Consider the following 20,434-nt stretch of genomic DNA (forward strand, 5'->3'; position numbering starts at 1 on the left):
TTAAAACTCGAATAAAGTTTAAGACGTCTTACAGAAATGTTTGTTAAATTACTGTATAATGGTGAGCCTACTGTATTTAAACAAATGCTGTATTTAACCCTAATCATGGTTAAAATTGGAATTTTATGTGCTTAAGACACCTTTGTTATCAGTATCCATGACTTTCCAGGAAGTGACAGATTTTTTTCAAAACACGCAATCTTTCTAGAAAACAATTTTTTAATGGGTCTTCAAAATTCACCTATCACACTTTTTCACGAGACATATTGATAAATATAAATGCTCACAATCTTCAGAATAAAACTAATTATAACATTTTAACGTCTTACAACCTTGAAATGCACGCAAAGGTTGTTCAAGCGTTTCCGACGGAGAAACGGTTAAAGTAGGATTATCTTGGTTCATAAATCATTGGGAACAATAACTTCAGGTATTGCTGTAAGTGGTTGAAGGTCGGAGTAAAGTTGTGCTTAGAAACTGACAAAGACTCATCCATATATAAAGCCCACAGTACCCATGAACTTTTGAGAAAACTACAAGTCACACCCCTATAAACCATATACTTAAAATGTTCGTCATGAACATTGCGCAAAACTATCCATTATTAAATTGCCCTATAAGGTTATAATTTCTTCCTAAAGGGAACTCTCAATATACCTAATGTTAAAAATATCACAGCTATACAACATAATGTTAGCAAATTAGCTATACTAATTTGTATGTTTTTCTTTCAATTTATTACCTTATTAAAATCTGGTGTGATTATTTGTTTGTATTACTGTATTCTGTTTTGTTTATTTCAGCTTAACAACCAATCAATAGTTTTATGAAGTCAAATGGGGTGGAGCCCGTGGGTAACAGAAAGTTTTTAATAGCTCATGTTTTTAGGGACTTCATGAGGTTTAGTGGATTCCAGTTTCTGTGTTTTTACGCTGGTTGTATTGAAATGAGAAACCCCCCCCCAAATTTAGTTTATTCAGATAAAATATTATTTTTAATCATCTTGAGTAGGTCTACTCACCAGTATATGTATACTGTAGGTACACAAGAAGCCTATCACCAAGGTGCCTATGGTTCCCACCATATACCCTGCGTTGTGGAAGGCATTAGGCATTGCAAGAATACCAGTGCCTAAACTGGCTTTTAGCATGTGGAACAGTGTCTCTGAAAACCTGCAAGAAAAACAGGTAAGTCAGTTCTCAACGATTCTTAAAATTAAGAAGATTTTTGCAAAATATACAAAATTGTGATAGCATAATGACAGTTATCATATATCTTTTGTTCTAAGAACCTTAAGTGGAAGCTAGCTTATTAAAGCCTATTAAAGCTTATTATATTAAAGCTTATTAAGGGTTATTAAGTTTGGACGTACCTAAAGCACGCTGCTGAATCACGAATCAACAATAGTTAAAATAATGAAATTATTGTTGATTCGTGATTCAGCAGCGTGCTTTAAGTACGTCCAGTCTCAATAATCAATAATCAATCAAAATTATTATTTTAGGCCTTATCTGCAATCAATGATACGAAACTCAATTTTTTGTAATTTTATGTCTTGGTATTAAAATACTCCTAGAAATAAACGTTTTCATTTGAAATATTGAACCCTTGAATCAGTTGAGATCAAGATGCTACATTAAAATATGATGCTTAATCAAAAAAGATTTCAACGCAGCGGAGCAGCTAAGGGTCCTCTAGTATAATTTTAAAAGTATTTTCTTGTATAAAAATGTTACGAAGCTTTAAAAAACTAATTTTACTGGGCTACTTTAACTTACGTCGTGGCATGCTTCACTTTTCTGTTATCGTAAGGTTCGTAGTGGTCTTCTTTGGGCGGTTTTTCAGCATTTCTTGGTACAACGTATACATTTGACAGTGCTTCTTTTTCTTTGCTATAGCTGGAAAAATTAAACATAATAAGTATTTAAAGTTTTTGATACGTTCTTACATTGTAAATATTTGGAAACATAGTCATTAAAAATTTTTGTCAGTAGAATTGTTTGGTTTGCAAATATTAAAAAAAAAAAAACCTTTTTTGCAAAGAGTCGTTGAATCTTTGCAAAAGCTTTGGGTACAAAGAGAAATGGATATTATAAATTTGTAAAGTTATCTGAGCCTTTTTACTAGAAGAGTCTACAACCTAATCTTAAACACTTGAAACATATGTAATGTCATCGTCTCAAGAAGCAGACAGAAGACTTATCTCGATCCACTCAAGTTGAACAATGTAATAAAATTGTGAACAATCTCGAATTCTTTCGTTTATCTAGTTTAGACTTAAAACTGATTTTTTGAGAATATACGTTTTAATGTAAATCAAAATGTGTATTGCAGATCAATTCAGTTGATAAATCATTATCAACATACCTTTTCCCTTCCGAATAAGGCGGTGGCGCCAGAGAAGTTTTGGAACCTAGGATTAAACCCGGATTGTCATAAGCAACCTGTAACAAAAAATACAACATTAATTTACAAAAACACACACACAACAAACAAAAGAACACACAACAAATTTTAACTTTAGTTTTCTTTGAGAATTAAATGGAAAGGTAAACTAAAGTGCACTAATTAAGCTTTCATACATCTATCAAGAAAATATAACTTCCTCACAACTACTGCACCCTACACTACCCAAATTAAGTAATGTATTTACTAAACAGAAGCTAATTTAAAATTGAAATTTAATTAGATAACAAAGAATTATAGGGTTCCAACAATCTTACGTATAACGATGTTTCAACTAAGGTCAAATTAAAAAAGGATGCAACCGGAAGTTTGTCTTTAGTTTAGATCGTATGTACGGCATATTAATTTCTGTATTCATAGACCAATGACACTGGAATTTCGCAACTTACTTTTATTGTTTCATAAATTGTAGGTTTAAGCTATAAACAAAATTCTGTAAAAACTTGAAAGTAAACCTAAAGTATGGCTGTTATGTCATCCAATCATTCTAAAATATTTAATTTGTAAAATTTAAGGTTACTGCCAATTGATTTGTAATGGCGATCAATGTAAAAAGCAGCCTTTGCTAGTAATGAAACCATTCAAGCCACACAGGCTAAAATTTTACTTTGCTTATATTTTTGCGATTTGGAAAAAAACATGTTATTAAAGTTCATTAGATTGGCTATTTTGGTCAGAGTATAATATAAATTGGTTTCAATGTATTTTACTATACCTTTTGTCCTTGCAGTAATGCAAAACAAAACTTTATTAGCCGGTTTAAGTTGGCTTGATCGGTTGTTATTGTTTCTGGTTAGGATATTACATTCGCAAATTACCCAGGGTTACATAATACGCAAGGAAGGGAGAGTGGTAAGCCTTGAAATCATCCTTGAACGCATGTCTGATTTTGTTTTATTGTTATGTTTTCTTATTTCAAGAGCGCTCTAAGAATTCTTACAATTCATCTATTGTTTAACGAACAAGAAGTCGAAAAATTAAAGTTAATGATTAATACATTGTCTTCACTATTATTAAAAATTCCATTTGTTTGCTCTTATACGACTGGAGTGCATAGTTTTAGGCAATAATGAGTTAGCTTAAGCTCAGAATGCTTGAAAGGTATAATGTTCCATCTTTGTATGTCATGAAAGGGCTTAAAACAAGTTTTTGACAGAAACGTTTTTGGTAAATTATCTCCATTCATACTTGGCTTAAAATACCTACTTTGTATGGTCACTATTTAAAAAGAAAGTATTAAACTTTATTTTGTGAACTAGTTTCTTTACAATACAAAATGTTTAAATTTTCTTTGTTTCCATGTATTAGGTTATATTTTGCCAATGATTTGAAGGGAGCGTGCATAAGTATGATTATCAATTGCTGTGAGTTGTGTTTTTAGTTTAGCGTCCACTTTTACTCTAAGACAATAATAGCTCGTAAAGCAGAGGTGAAAGCTGCTGTACTAGTAAGACAAAACAGTCGCAAACTAAAGTAAGACATATTTGTAAGGCTGTGGTGCAATATGGGAAATGTCTAAACAATGCTCATAGGGTACTAGTTTCTAGGTTAGGGTATTATATAACATATAACGTTTAATTTACAGGGTGGTCAACTACAAATGTATCAAAACTATTAATACAGCCTATGATGAACCATTTAGATATCAGGTTAGCTATGATTTATATAGTAGTGTCGTTGGTTTACTGTGTATGTATTTAAACCTAAAAAATGTGTCATGCTGACAAAAAAAGGAAGCAAATCAACATGGCTGATTTTTTCTAAAAGAAACACACATACGGGGTAAATTCTGACATTAGATCCCATTTTATTGGGCCATCAATTAACGTTATTATCTAACAAAATGTAATTTTTGTCCTAGGACGCTATCCTCTAGCCAGGATTTTTTTCACATTACTTCAGGCTAGACCTAGGGATCGTGGTATTATTATGTAATTAGGTAAAATCCGTTAGTGATTTGACAGATTTGAATTTGTTACCTAGGAGACTGAACCCGCACTCTACCTACTAGCTTGCTCCACCAAATGACTACACAATCATATGGACCTTATGTAAACCGTCAAAAACAACCAAGTTAAAATGTACAAAATAAATACAAATTGACAAAACATACAGAAAAAAAATAATGTCTACTCCTTACCCTGTGCTACTCAACAATTTGAAGGCAAAATATATTTTATTCTTTAGTGAATTCTATCCCTTATTTACTAACCTTTTCCGGTTTGTTGGTGTGAAGCGTCTTTTGGTCCATTTCCGCCGATCGAGATACAGATTGTCGAGTTTGGGTCCGTGGTAGAAGATATACAGCCTCCCAGCGATATCAAGTAGTCTCTGACAGCTCTGAAAGCAAGGTTTATGCATTAGTCATGACCCAATTTGACAGGTAACTTTCCGATTGTTGAGATAAAAGTGGGAAAAGTACTTTGATTGTCGTCGATGGTACTTTGGGTGACATTAACCTCGGAAGTATTATTTTCAAGTTAGATTGACCTTTGGTCACACAATTGATGTACTTGAACCGAAAATGTTTGTGAAAGATACTTTTTTTAAATACATTTTTCATACTTTTAATTTTAGGGATCAAAATAAAGTACTTAGGTTTATATCAGAGCTTTTTTATTGTTTCAAAACATAGGCGTAAAGGTCCTACATAAATTAGACAGGTGCCACTGTTAAACTTTTTTACATAAACCTCACATGTTCTTGTTTATGAGTAGATTTATAAATATGTATCTCTATCTCATACTCCATAACGTACATTTGTCAAAATATTCCCTATTTCAGCAGTTAGCGAAGTGATTTGGGCCATTTCACGTAATATTTTATTGCTAATGTTTCCTGAAAAAGAAAAATAGGCAAATTGTAGAGGCTTTCAAAAATTAAAAAATATTATATTTTTGTCCATTAGACGTATTTCTAGACACGAATAATATTGCGTACAAATGCAAATTTGCTGTTTAACTGCTGTATTTAATTAAATAATTACAAATAAATCTACCCATCAATCTTCAAAAAGGAAATTTCAAAACGATAAAAAATTAATAACGTTACGTAATAAAAATAGTAAATACTCGAGAGCATTGGGTTAGTTTTTTATTGGTTATTTAATTGATAATACTAGATCAAAGCTTTGTAATTTTCCGGTATCCCTTTTTATTAAATAGTACCTAGGTACCAAGCCATCGTGTGGTATAGTTTATTTCCATTGTACCCCTATATCGAGTAATCTTCAGTGTAATCTTTACTCAATAGTAACAACTTATGTTTTATTCCCTTTGTACTGTATTTTGTAATTTGCTGGTATACTGCGAATAACTTGTTATAAACACATGTTACAAGTCTTTTACTTTTTCCTTGTTATTTTTTTTTCAAGAAAATTGTTACTTGGCAATCCATATGGCCAATGTTATAAATTTTGACTTTCAATAATATTTGTTTACGTAATTAGATTTGTGTTGATTTTAACTCCAGTAAACACTTTTTTAGACTGATATAAATTAATTACAACAATTGAAGATTGAAGGAAATCGATGAAGCCGTTTTCGAGATCTTTGTGCAAGCATACATACACACAAAAGAAAAAAGAAATTAGAAACATCTTTATTGTTTCAATATTACATAGAAATGTACAATTCAGAAATATAACAGCACACAAGCAAACATTGCTCATATAAGAGTAGGATGATACATATTTTACTAAAAGGAGGTCTTGATAAACACTAAGTCCGAACACGGCTATACAATCGTACCTGTTACATGTACAAAGCACTAATTAAGTCACAAGATAATATGCAATCATGTCAAATGCAATCTTTAGTAAATACCCGATATTCCTGGTGGCGTCAGAAAGGAAACTATCGGATAATGTCACGTTGAAAAAGCATCGGGTATTACCAACTAACACGTGAAGCGAGGATAAAAGTTGTACTGACAATTAAAGTTTTTACACATTTTGCCTGATACGGTGTAAAGATATAACGATGCCAATGGTTATAAAACAAATGTATTATAAACAAAGCCATAACATAGCCTCATAGTACTAATATGTTTTAAGAAAACGCCAACGCCATGTTTGTACATAAAATCGTCCGTCAGGTCATAGGTCATAGTATTGTTACACGATGAAAACTTGATCTAAGAGTTAGGAAACAAACTGTGAAGATGTAGAGAGATTCAAAAGAATTTACAAGTTACAGTAGTTTCGCAACAAGGAAGTTTTCCTTGTTTGAGAGTGACCTATCACATCAAGGCTGTCATCCTCATGCGAATAGGTACAACAAAATTTACGAATCAAATATTTAAGACGTCCCTATAAGAAGGATGTGTCTATTTAGCAAAAAGGAACATTACCCTCGACGATATTTTAGGCATGGAAAGATTGTTTATTATTCTTTGTAGAGGTTCAATGTCAACAAGGTTATCCTGGAAAGACTGCAGTAGGTCGCACCTACGCTACAATTACTTAGGCCTGCTCTAGGTTTTACATTCCGAACTCATCCTGTCTTCCTACGGTCTAATTAGTTTCCTACGTCGACGACAACAGCTGAATTGTTGAGTCCGTTGCTTGCAACTGAACCACGTGTTTTATTATTCATGCAGTTTCAACTACGTTATGTTAGTTTCATTATGATCTGGAATTTAAAACATATGACTATTCTTAATCTTTGAGGTGAATTAATGGTACTTACTGAAGAAACAGCTGTTCTTATAGTCAGCAAAACATTCTATACAATGCATTTTACTGCAAGTAACAACAATAATAACGTGGTTTTGTTAAATCCAGGAACTGAGTTTGGTAATTGTTGTTATCAAAATTAATTCGATCAAAATATTCAGATTTTTATGTTTGAGAAATTGACGTAACAACATAAAAAAACGTTTTGAAAGATGTTTGGAGTATGGTGTCTACACATTGACGTATGTGAACCCATATTATGTCACTTTTGTACTCAAAATACTAAATGCAACTCGTTTAATAATTTCTCAAACTATTTGATTTAATCCCTAGTAGTTATTTGCAGTATTATTTCTTGGATAAATTCAGTTGCATTCATTATCCTCATTTTACTGTCCGGTAAACTTGTTTTTCTGCTTCATAGCGTTCAAATTAACGCTTCGTCAACTACCCTGACCTTCTCTTGACTTCATGAGTAAGATACTTTCAAACCTCCTTTCAATCAGTTCAAAATAAGGAATAAAAGCCCTCCTTTTGTAAGGAGATCCAAGTAAGTGTAATTCAGATGACTGAAATCTCATCACCAAGGGCATATTTCACACCAATTATCAGCGCTTAGAGGGCAAGCCTCTTGAAAGGCGGAGATTGCGTCATTAGATAGTGAAACTAGCTCTAGGACAAATCTGACCTAGAAATAGAGAGGATTGGATTGTTACAGTGGCAGGCTTAGTGCTACACGATACGAAATGTTATCCAGGTAAGTAACTGTTATCTAGGTAAGTAACCGTTATCCATGTAAGGAACCGTTATCCATGTAAATAACTGTAATCTAGGTAGGTAAATGTTATTTAGGTAAGTAACCGTTATCCAGGTAAGTAACAGTTATCCAGGTAAGTAATCGTTATCCAAGTAAGTAACCGTTATCCAGGTAATTAACCGTTATCCAGGTAAGTAACTGTTATTCAAGTAAGTAACAGTTACCCAGGTAAGTAACCGTTATCCAAGTAAGTAACCGATTGCCTTACGGTTACCTTCTCTTTTCAATTAAGTTCTGTTTACAAGTAGTTTTTGATTTGTGGTGTTTTCACTTTCGTAATGCTTTATGGGAGCGTTCTCTAATGCATAGAAAGTTCTCCTGGTATGAAATATCGATAAAAAGTTCATGAAGTTGTTTCCGGTATCAAAGAGTTTATGGTCGGAAAGCCATTGGTAACTAGTGGGACTTGAACCTGTAGATTCAGCACAAAACTCTCACACTCATCGACACAATTTAATTGTTTTTCTGATAAAAAATAAGCTGAATAGACTAATCAACAACAACAAGTCAAATGTAATGAAACTAAAAGGTGTTCATCGAGTTTTTCACTTCAACGAGTGACTAAGTATACTATTTTTAGATAACTTTTTTCTAGATGAATGGCTTAGATGAGTGGTTATAGTGCTCGTCTAACAATCTAAATCAAAAAGTCGTCGTTCCGATCTTGAGAAAAGTCAGTAGTTTTTTTATGGTTTGAAACCGGACCCAGCTGTTTCTGATCACTGGACTTTGAATAAAAGATCCTGACTAATGAAACAGCTGATCTTATTCAGTAACAAAGAAAGCTACATAGATTATCTCACAACATTCTACACTGATCACTCTAGAGTGGAACCTCTATACGCACCTAGTTGACGTCCGCATCCCAAATAATTGATTGATTCGTATAAATCATACACTATCAATTATTTACTATCATAAAAATACTTCTCTCATAATTTATAAGTAACAGGTTCATCAAAAAAATATCTAACTAAAACTTGTCTACTTAGAATTCTTCAAACACTCGTACAATCAGCTGTTTTTTGATTCGGCATTGAGCGTTGTCTCGTAGCTCTGAGATGGCATAGAAAGATGTCCTTTGCATTTTAATTTTCAGCCTCTTCCCTATCACCTTGAACACACCACGCTGTCAGACATGGGGTAACCCTTGGAACTTGACGGATGAAGACACTTCAACCAGCTGTCCTTCAAGATTGGAAGAAAGATTTTTGAAGTTCCTTACACGGTGTTAAAGAGGGAATTCTCAGAAGATCATATTTTAATAGATTGTTCTCTTTCATTTCTAACCTCTCCTTCAAGCAGAAACATTATTGCTTTTGTTTTTGTTTCCTTTGGGTTTATTAAATTTGTTGGAGAGATAATTCTCACTACTTATTTCCTACAGCATCTATACAATTGGAATGACTCTTGATTTGGAGTTTGTATGAAATGTTTCCTAGCATTTCAATAACACAGAATCAAGCTATTTGGGTATAAAATGAAAAAATAATAACCATAGGTATTTCTTTAGTTTTAAAATGACACTTTATGTGTCAAAAACAAGTCATGGAGTAGGTTAGTGAAATTCAGCTGACCATCTTCCCTTGCAGTAAAACGCAACACACTGTACCTATGAAAATCACTGCATTTCTGTACAATACATTTCTGTAGTTCTTTTTAATGAAGTCATATAAATACATAATGGCAACCTTTAAATTATTATATAGCTGGGGAAGTTTTACTTAGCGCAATATTAATATGGGGATTGTGCAGAATTCATTGAGATATTGCATTTCTATGCATTATTTCGTGTAATTACATGTGTGTGCTACTTTAAAAGTAGCTTATATATACTGGTATTTACCTTAACGACATGGAAAAAGTGTATTGAAAATGAAAATATTCTATTATAGTCTCTTCAACGTCAGAAATACAATATGTTTGTGCTGAAAAGAGTTATTTCTCACCGCAAAAAATATAAATTATGTTTAGCCTATGAAAAATATTGCATTTACTTTCACTTCGATCTTGTCACTTAAAAATACATACGAGTACCACAGCCAAATATAGCTATTTTACATTACTTAAACACGAAATATGTGAATTGTAGTCAAATTCAAAACACCCTTAATGCAGGTAATCATGCTTATTGGTAAATTATCTCAATTACTTCACCAATTAAAGTGAAACTGTATTTATCCAAAGAGATAATCCAAACGTGAGACTATCCTCACGACAGCGTATCTGTGTCTCGGATATATCTTACGTGTCTCTGGTTGTGTCGTTCTCAATCACGATTTCTACAATCACTAGCGATCACACAATCACGCATTGAGAGATGTGACTGAGGTGACGGAAAGTGATAGTGATATAGAAAAGTCGTGTTTAGCAATAAACGGACGAGCGTAAAACCCAATACGTCAACGCAAATTAATTTATTCAGATATATAGACATTAGATGTTTTACGCAACAAAAAACTCTGAAATTAGACCCCTGCATTGTGTTAAACCACTATAATTTTGTTTTCTTTGTTTGGAGTTAATTTCTCATGATGGTAGTATTTCGTGATTTAAAATATTTTGATGGGTAGTCTCGGTTAATACGCCATCTTGTAAAGACGATTCCATTTTTATTTGCTATCCTATATTCGTACTAATTAATGTTTTGTTTCAGAAATTATCCTGTCATAAATCTCATATTTTGATTACTAAGAGTATATACTTTTCTGTAATTGGTTTCATTGGATATTTTGGGGGTTTGTGTACTTAAATCTTGTTACGATAATGTACTTCTGGCCAGATTTAAGACACCGAAACACTATGTAAACTTAGTTTTTGAAAAAAAAAACGTGACAAAAATATTTTCTGTTGTGTATAAGTGATAAGCTGTGTTTCAAAAGAGATTCCCTTGTTGATATTTTTAAGAACTCTTTTTTCATTTACTTATAAACACTTCAAAAACGTCATCAATGCACAAACACAATGCAATCAATATGTTATAACAAACTCGTGAATACATTAAAAAAATTTCATATACGTAACAATTGTCAAGATTATTGATATTCAAATGTCAAAGTCAAAAGGTAAATGAACATCATTCATCAAATTGTCGAGGAAAAGACATGATTAAGTGGCAGACGGGGGACACTTGAAGCTCAGGTAGCTGAAGGACTTTTCGATAAGCTGATAAAATAACACGCGCAAAACCTTATCAAGAGACTATTTTGCGCAGAATGTGAGGGGAAACGTGTGATTACACGTGCTAAAAACTGTAAAAACGTAAAAAAATTGTTTCGAAATATATAAGGTTATGGGACTGTAATTTGATTATGGCCCTTGTAATAGAGCATCTAATGTGAATATTCATATGGATAATAACTTAATTATATTAGGAAAAAGATTTGAAGATTTATAGCTAAGTTTACTTGCACAAAGCTATAGAAATATACACAAAAAGTTTATGATTTATCCATTTATTATTATTATTATTTCATAACTTACTCACATACATTCTGATGCACACCTGAAAATGGATAAAATATAAGCTATCTACAATGATAAAACGGTATTTCTTTCCTTATTGCTAGTTATATGTTAGGATTGTGATAAATTAGACTTCCTTCTGAGTGCCAAAGGTCCCTTTCCTACACTAAGACTTCGGTAACGTGGGGGAACATTACAATTAAAAATCAAGTAATTATTTTATAGAAATGAAAAATCTTGAATCTTACACTCCCACAATGAAAATACCATTCGTCATTATTATCAGAGAATTACCGTCCTATTTCAATTTTATTCCTATCACTTTTAATAATTTTCTCAATAACAACATTAGGTGGTACTAAATACGTTTTAAATCAATACAAATACAAGTTTACCGTTAATACAGTCTCTCAACTCGTCTAGAACGTTCAAGAATCACTAATTAAAATTAACCTTGAGTTACACGAGTTAATTTGTATATGAAAATAAAAACAAAGTGTTGGAAAGTAAATTCGCACTTGGAGTTCCCCCAGGAGCCGGTTCTGGACCCGTACTGTTATGTTCGCGACCTCCAAACATCACATAAATCAACCTCAGTACCTTAGCAGTAGCCATACTCCTTGGGTGTGATAAGATTGTCATGCTAAAATATTCAAGCCTTGAGTTCCGCATTGAGTACAAGGACGAAAATGAGCTTGGAAAACGAAAAATACTTTGGCATGAAAAAATTATAAATAAAAAATAATCATAATAGAATTGCTGTAAAATAAGGTGAATGTTTTTTTTAGATTTAAAGTTCTTATCTGTTTTTTTTTATTTTTATTAACTTGCTTATGTACAGTGATAAAAAATTTATTAAATATTAAGGCGTATATATACTGTATTATTATAGAGGCATAGTATGCCTATGGTTGGAATTTAAAACTTAAGTAAATGAAAATAATAAATTGTGATATTTTAAATTAATTGTAGGTTTTCTAACACATTCAAAATCATTTGTAGTGTATCAGAGAGCTATATGAAGAAAGGTTGAAGAAGAAGCTAAAACTTCTTAATGATATTTTTTGTCAGACAATCATTTATACACATTATAATTTACATTATGTCATTAACTAGAACCCAAGATGTGATCAAACATAGAAAGAAATAGGTTTAAAATAAAATGTATTTCAATGCGTTTTGAATTGTTGGATGGTTTTTAAGATGTGTATACTCCTTGATAAAACAATTCAGTAGCAGAATACCTCTTCAAACGAAAGTATGAAAAATGATAAAATTAATTATCATGTAGAATTTGATTTTAGTGGGTACTGTTGACTGCATGAAGTAAATCTCCTATGAAGTGCAATGTTTTATAAAAAAAACTTTAATAGCACACAGCAAAAGGGGCGCCTCTTTTACAGCATAAAATTATATATTTCCTGAGTATTTTTAAGAATATAGAAAACTTTGCTCTAACTAAACATTATTATGCTTGTAAATCGTCCAAGACACATTCAATCGAACCTTTCGCAACAAATAGACTTCGGTGATTAATGATTCGTTAATTATTCTTTTCGAAGGTTGTACACTTCATCATCAAAGACCTCTGGCACAAAACGGGGACAAAAGCCAGCCAGGTAGGTCAACGAACAGTGTGCGAATCTGGTTAAGACCGGATCGTGTTTACAAACAACCTAGCTTTGCGGCCTGTGCGGGTCAGTGTTATGTACACTGCAATGTATATCTTCATGTCATTTTCGTCATGTAGCTGTATAGTGTATGAGTTTCACCATGTAGCCTTACAGTGTGTATACATAACATTGTTGCCATGCAGTTTTACAACCTTAGGTCAATCATTGTTACCAATACCAGCTGTGTATGTCAGTGCTACCAACTGTAATTGTGTACGTATATAACGTATGTACAGGTTTAAGTGAATGTACTGTACAGCATTTAGCAGCCTGTGCATGTAAGAGATACAATTAGTATATCAAAACATGCAGGTCTTTGTACAGTACTGTAATTTATTCCAGTTATCAACTTTTCCCTTGATATTCCTCTTTCTGTCCATCACGGAAAACTTCAGTAGTGGAAATACCTTTAAACCCTGAATTAGTTGGGAGTAAATGCTTTGAATATTCAGTTCCTTCAAGTATAAGGAAATTCTGGGTGATAAAATCGTTGGTTTGTCATCTTCAAATTTAATATCAAAATATATATAGTGATGTAATATCCACTTGCAGTATCACGGTTTATAAAGACACTTTTCAGGTATTTTTGTTGTCTACGCAATCCATAAAAACAAGATTGAAACCCATTTTATTTTAGTGGAAAGAGTGTTCTTTGTGCCGCTGCGTTAAAGGTAAAATAGTATTTTTAAACTTCACCACTAATCAGCCTTTTGCCATGGCATATAAGATATGGTTAGGTATTGGTTAGATAACCTATATAGTTTAGATACTGAATTAAATCACCCATGTTTTAAAGCATCTCTGGTGATAGTTTGTTACAAATCATCTACAAAATATGACTGTCAAACAGCAATTGACAAGATGTCCCACCAAATTCTCTTATGTGGAAAATTAGAGCAACGCACAACTCAAACTGACACACAAGATCAATATGTCCGATTTTCTCGCTCAATACTCTTTAAATTATATTGATACAAGTTATTCTTTAGTAGGGTTTTATTAAGTAAAATGTAAGAATTTGCAGTATTTATGTCAAAAGAATGTATTTATTTATGTTTTTGTATTAAGAACTTCTTTAAAATATTTCGGAGATGATGTTAAAATGCTGGAAAACATACTCATTAATTTATATAACAAATTCTTCCCAGCACCAACCATTCCCAACAAAACAGTAAAACAGAAGTCAGGAACAAACAGTCAAATGGCCGTCATTAAAACGCCATAAAACCCTGCAAAACGAGCGGCTGTCCGCTGGACCAAAGACCTCGGAAACTGCGTTATTTCTGGTGCACGAGAGGAACACGTGAAGTGAACCAAGGCCGAGCTCAAGGAGATACAAGGAACACCAGTTGTGGAACTGCCATATATATATGGTGTATGTTTTTGTTAGTGTTTTTGTATTGTTGGAGTAAGGGTTACAACAAAGCGAAATCTTACATAGCAAGTAGCTATGAAGAACAAAATATGTGAAATACGAGTGAGGATGGTACACAACTAGAATAAAATGATGTTCTTCAAATCTAAGATATGTCGTACAATAAGTTGGTATGTTGGCATTATGTTATCATATTTTAAATAAAGTGTCCACGACAGTATAAACCATTTCAAAGTATCAATCCCTCTAATTTCCCAAAGAATATGTTATTTATGAATAGCAGCCTGTATTAAATATTTTATATAGTTTATTTGTACCCATTAATATTCAATTTTAATAGACTATATATCATTAATTTTAATTTAATTTTTTTTATTTTATTTTTTATTATTTTAATTTTAAGAACATATTTAATTTTGATTCACATTTGTATTTAAAAAAAACCATATTCACTGGTTTCAATGAAAAGAATATGAAGTTTATTTTACTAGTTTAACAAACAACTAGGCAATAATTTGCTTTATTTTTTGATAATATTCTTAAAAAACTTTGACAAGTAAATTGGACAAACCTGTTTAGCAATCTTTCTTATGAACTTTAATTATGAGTTTTGTACTGTACACAAAAATATAACTTCTTTAGAAATTTTCAAATATAATTACGCAGTCTTACCTGTATTACCTAACCACGAAACTATTCCACCGTTAAAGTGTAGACTCGAGTTGGGCTATATTTGGACTCGATCTATTTTAACATGCATACATAACTAAACACGTCTGACTGTCAATATGACAAGTTGAACGTCTGGAAATATTAAAGGAACAAGGACACTTCAACTTGTGACATGACCTAAAAGTTCTAAGTAGATGAACAAAACGACCTTGTAAGACAATTTAATGAATTCCAAATATTTTGTAACTATAGAAAGTATCAATATATTAAATTCACTAAGCATCAGGCTCTTGTTTTTTTAGGATTGATGCAATCAAACAAACAATTCATGATGAAATATTTCCGATCAAGGATTCTTTTGGTTGCCCTTTTTCTATATCCACATCGCATCAACTACTTGTTATTGAATACAAGCTTAAACTTCTGAAGTGTTTGGATAGTTTAAACTTCACAAGACAAAACATGACTAAGTATTTTTTTAAACGTTTAAAAAATGTTTTATAGTATTATTATTTTATTTTTGATAACCTAAAAATTCATTGTTAAACTTTCAGTTGGATTATTTGAATCAATTAAAACATTTACACGTTCCCATATTGTCAAGAATAAATCAATAAACAAGCAAACTACAACAGTTAACATATCCGTAAGAATAACATGGGAATTTTAATTTACAGTTTCATGGGATTTTCTCAGTAACCATTGCGTACAACACCGCTTCAATGTACTAAATTATTCTTTTCTATGCTCTAAAAAATATTTGAAAAAAAATTGTAACATTTTATGTTTTAGTATGAAAATCCATTTCTCGTTTTGAAGGAAGTATAAAGTAGGAAGTATGCACCACGGTTGACCATAAAAATAGCTCAAACTTAGGAAAAGTACCAAATTATTGACTAGGCACTAAGTAATTGATTATGTATGAAGGCAGGCCTAAAATAACAGACTGTTTGCTTTATCTATTGACACCTACGTTAAAACATGTCTTCAAGTGTACAGAGATATTCGCAAGTGATAATTTGAGGTTCCGCGAATTCATCATAGCCAAGACCGTTTAGCGAGTTTAGAGGATGAATTGTCTTCAATAAAGGCAAAATAATATAAATTAGCAAAATTTTTACAAATAATCATCACAGTATTTATTATAAAATAAATGTATTGTCAAATGTAAATACTCCCTCCCCAGCAATGTTGCAGATTAAGTGAATTTCAATTTGCCATATTGGATTTTCACTAAAATATCCCTTTTAATGTTATTTGTTATCCCTATTTAAATAGCATCAGTTTAATAGGTTCTCATGTTTTAATCAGGGAAGGTAATAAAGCGTTTTTGTCAAATGTGCACAGCTTATTAGAAATAAATATATTTTACAAATATGTACAAAACATGTTCATAAACCAGCAACAGATTACTTATTCTCCATAAGAATAAAGGGAGAATGTTAAATTTTTTTTCTTTGTAACTTTTATTGTATAAAATTCCTACCATTTCAAATATGTTTGTTTTTAAGCTCCACAAAATGGTTACGTAAGAATCTGCATGTTGTATGAGTCAAAATGAAAAAAACTTGTTTTTACCCCCTAAAACCCCAACCAACTCAAAAGCAAATACAGTACTACAAACTTGAACCGAATCCTATTCTAATATTTAATCGACAGGCTATTTTTACGGTAGAGATTAAATATCTTCGATACCAAGGTCAGTAACGCCTTTCACATTACCACAGGTGTCGCTTTAGTTGTCCCGATCCCCAAGGTCAGTAATTTCGACAGGTTAGACCCAATTGGGTTAATAGGTACACTCGCTTCATTATCTAAATTGAGGTTATTTTCCTCTAGTTTTATAACGCTGATATACCAGCACTAGCTTGTAAAACACTATAACGCTGCCGTTAAAAGACATCTTTTGTAATTTACAATCAGATAAATGTGTGAAATAATAAGTGTTTCAAATCAGAATTCGAGAGAATTACGTTTTTTTTACCATGAGCATTTTAAAGTTATCTTTGTGTACTAAAGAGGAGTATTTAGTTGCTAGTAATCGAAAAGTCCCTTTTTATTCGGTAAATAATCAAGTTAGTGAGTGAGGAAGTTTTACTAACAGTACTCAGTATTGTTTGTTAAATATATATTTAAAACTAATATATATCAATTTTGTACAGTACAAAACACCAATAATAATGATCAGTTTTAATAATGATTCCAAAGGTGTTTCCTTATATGCATTTTGTAGAAAACAACACAGTAACTTCACTACAAGCATTATAAATAGCATCATATGTTTTGAACTTGCTTACGTATTTGGTAAAATTTAGATGAACTATTTCAGCCTAACTTAATCCACCACGGATTCAAAGCTTAACACAATTTGTAATGTATCTGTATCTTTGACTATGAGTTTAAAAGAATTTTGGTAGCTCTTACAATACATATTATTCACTGAAAACACTATTGACTACTTTAAAACATACCTGGGAACATTTCCCGTTCGGTGTTCCACTACCAACTAACTGAAACCTACAAAAACATTGTAATTGCACAAACATGGCTTACGCTCATGTGATTCCCAGCTGTTCGTTCAATGAAACATATGTTAAGTAATAATTGAAAATTACGTCACTGTTCATTACCAACCTAACGAACGTGAAACCCGGTGTTCAACTGATACTAGCTATCAGACGTTCAACATCCGATGATTTCAAGGTCAGCCTTGTGAATTCAGTGAACATGAAATTTAATTTGTAAACAAACTCTAAAGACATTGAACTAGATTAGATATTTACAAGTTATGTTATTATTATTTATAATGCAATAATTAGTGAGAAAGACATTGTAGTGTATGTTGCATGATTGATCGTCCTCCAATTCTACAGGGCATAGACATTTTACCTGGGTTTGTTTTAGTTCACTATGAAGTTAACGGTTTAAAGTAGAATATTTTATTCCTGGAGATTGTATTACTGGTGATTAGGATTTAAAACGAAAATGTCTAGAAGACACCGATAGGCTGGGGTTGAAAAGCAGTTTTATAGTTAAAAAACTTTGTATTCCACCTAACATTATAATTGTCTTTATCTGTAATATTTAACCAATCTTTTCCTTTTAATTTAATAAATAAATTTATTTTTAATTATTTTTTAATTATTGATGGTGAATCAATAACAAAATGTAAAACTAAAACAAGCTTGAAATCTTAAGATCGTTTTATTCGAAATAAATTTGTTTCAATAGAATACTCTTCAAATTATGTCAGGAAACCTTACACACTAAACGGTCGTGCATTAATTGCGCCAAGCCATCAAAGGGTCCCAAAAAGCCCAAGGTAGGGTTGAGTTGCCGGCAGAAGGAATGTCCTTGTTTACGTGACATCCTATTCTAATCTAACCTAACCTAACCTACTCAATTATACAGTCAAAGATAGGCCGCCACTTGGCTTGGATAAGGAACGTATCGGGTGGCTCCCTGGAGTAGTTGGCACAATTCAGCAATACCCGACTACCTGACTCAGGTCAGTTGGCGCAATTAATGCCCAACCCACAAAACATCCTTGTCCACCCCTCCACAGACACAAACGTCATGTTATTTCCTGTTATAAACACAAACATCTGGTGTTCAGGTTTAACAAGACTAGACGTAGAGTACAGTAAATGTTGCAACCGTGGTTATACAAAGACAAAAGCAACGGAAAGTTCCAATGCCTCCAGCAGGTTTGTCAATGATATATTGTTAGGTTGTACAACCTAGGCTATGTTGTTAGACGCTTGTATGCACTTTATAACACAACAAAGGGGCTGATCAGCTGATTGGTTATATTTGTCGACGATCAGCTGATTGGTTATATTTGTCGACGATCAGCTGATTGGTTATATTTGTCGACGATCAGCTGATTGGTTATTTTTTCATACTGTGTTCAGAAAAGTTTCTTGTTTCGTGTGAAATATTTAAATACTTATTGAATGATGAAAGGTACTGTAGTTTTCGATAACTTTGAGGAGGTCAAAGGAGGCAGTTAAAATACTCTGATTTTGATTCTAAGTTAGGAATCAATAACAAATAAAATTTATTCAACAGGAATTTTGAATTCTAAACTACGCATTATAGTCGAAACCCCAATATAAAATGTCCATTGTAGCCAAATAAAGTACGGTAGATGCATTTCCTATTTAAATTGGAACCTTTAACAAATAATACCGAGGGAACGGTCCTCGGTCCATCAAATCAAGCCGGATTGAACAAATCTGCTAATAAAAGTATACTTTTAACATAATTACTGTATCTATTTAATAATATTTTTGATTGATTAGGTGAAGAAAATTGTAAAAGTGAGTTTATGTTTGGCAAAGCTTAACAGCGAATGAGTGTGTTCTCTTTATGCATAAGTATTTTTACAATTAATACTAATTCAATTGAAAGCTGTTTTCTTCTTCTATTATAACTAAAAAGTAAGCGTTCTATGGAAAGTATACCTTTAATATAAAAACTAGGTTTAAGGTTTAAATAAAATTAAAGTCAATTATAAAATAATAGGCCTAGTCTACACAGTAAATAATGAAGTAGAATAAGTGCACAAATCTACTGAAATGGTTTCAAATTACTCTTGGAAGTCTGATTCTAATCAGTAAAATGTATATAAATAAATTAATAAAATCTGAAACATTTGTCATATTCAAATAGCAAGGCATAAATTTGCAGTAAACACTAATTGAAACTGAAAACAATATTTAATAATAATCATAGAATTGCAGGAGTACACATAAACTTTAAGGCGGTAAAAATAGTATGAGTAGAAAACACTAACTCGATCACCTTCGGAAAGTTATTACTACCTAGACCTTGCAAAATTGCACCATTCTCTAGTGTATCATTTAAAGAATGAAGTATTACAGCTCAGACTAAGTGCTAAATCGTGTACGCTGCTTTTACTTTGAACAGCGAGTGGTAAACACAATTTACTAATCGCGTTACTTTCATATTTACGTCCGTGAAACTCGTCCGAACTGTTTAGTCGGTGACGATTCGATTGCTGAACTAAAATTGTTTTAGCATACAGGGGTTTTATTTTTTATGCCTATCTATTTATTTATTAGATGTACATTTTTGGTATGTAGATTATTACTGTGTTACTGTAATTAATTTTGATTCTATGATATTAACTCGTTCTTCACACACAGGCATAAGGGGATCAATCAATTTTGGAGATTTTCCTATAGATGTGCAGAATCCCCTTATAAATTGAGCTAAACTCAAAAATAAGCACAAAAATTAATTTTAAATTTATAAAAAAAATTACA

General features: G+C 32.0%; 1 protein-coding gene across 1 annotated transcript in view; it reads right to left on the reverse strand.

The window, feature by feature from the left end:
• Nucleotides 1–20,434, reverse strand: part of LOC128995547 (uncharacterized) — a 71,017-nt gene that overhangs the window by 45,388 nt on the left and 5,195 nt on the right. Inside the window, exons 2-5 of the mRNA XM_054420565.1 lie at nt 4,679–4,806; nt 2,368–2,444; nt 1,779–1,898; nt 1,022–1,172 (exon numbers count right to left, since the gene is read on the reverse strand). Of these exons, the coding sequence (XP_054276540.1) occupies nt 1,022–1,172; nt 1,779–1,898; nt 2,368–2,444; nt 4,679–4,717 (387 nt within the window). The 5' untranslated portion in view covers nt 4,718–4,806. The remainder of the gene's footprint in view (nt 1–1,021; nt 1,173–1,778; nt 1,899–2,367; nt 2,445–4,678; nt 4,807–20,434) is intronic.

The sequence above is a fragment of the Macrosteles quadrilineatus genome, unplaced genomic scaffold (assembly GCF_028750875.1).
Source record: "Macrosteles quadrilineatus isolate MER2022 unplaced genomic scaffold, UCM_ALF_1.0 Scaffold_5__1_contigs__length_97177068, whole genome shotgun sequence".
Lineage (NCBI taxonomy): Eukaryota > Metazoa > Arthropoda > Insecta > Hemiptera > Cicadellidae > Macrosteles > Macrosteles quadrilineatus.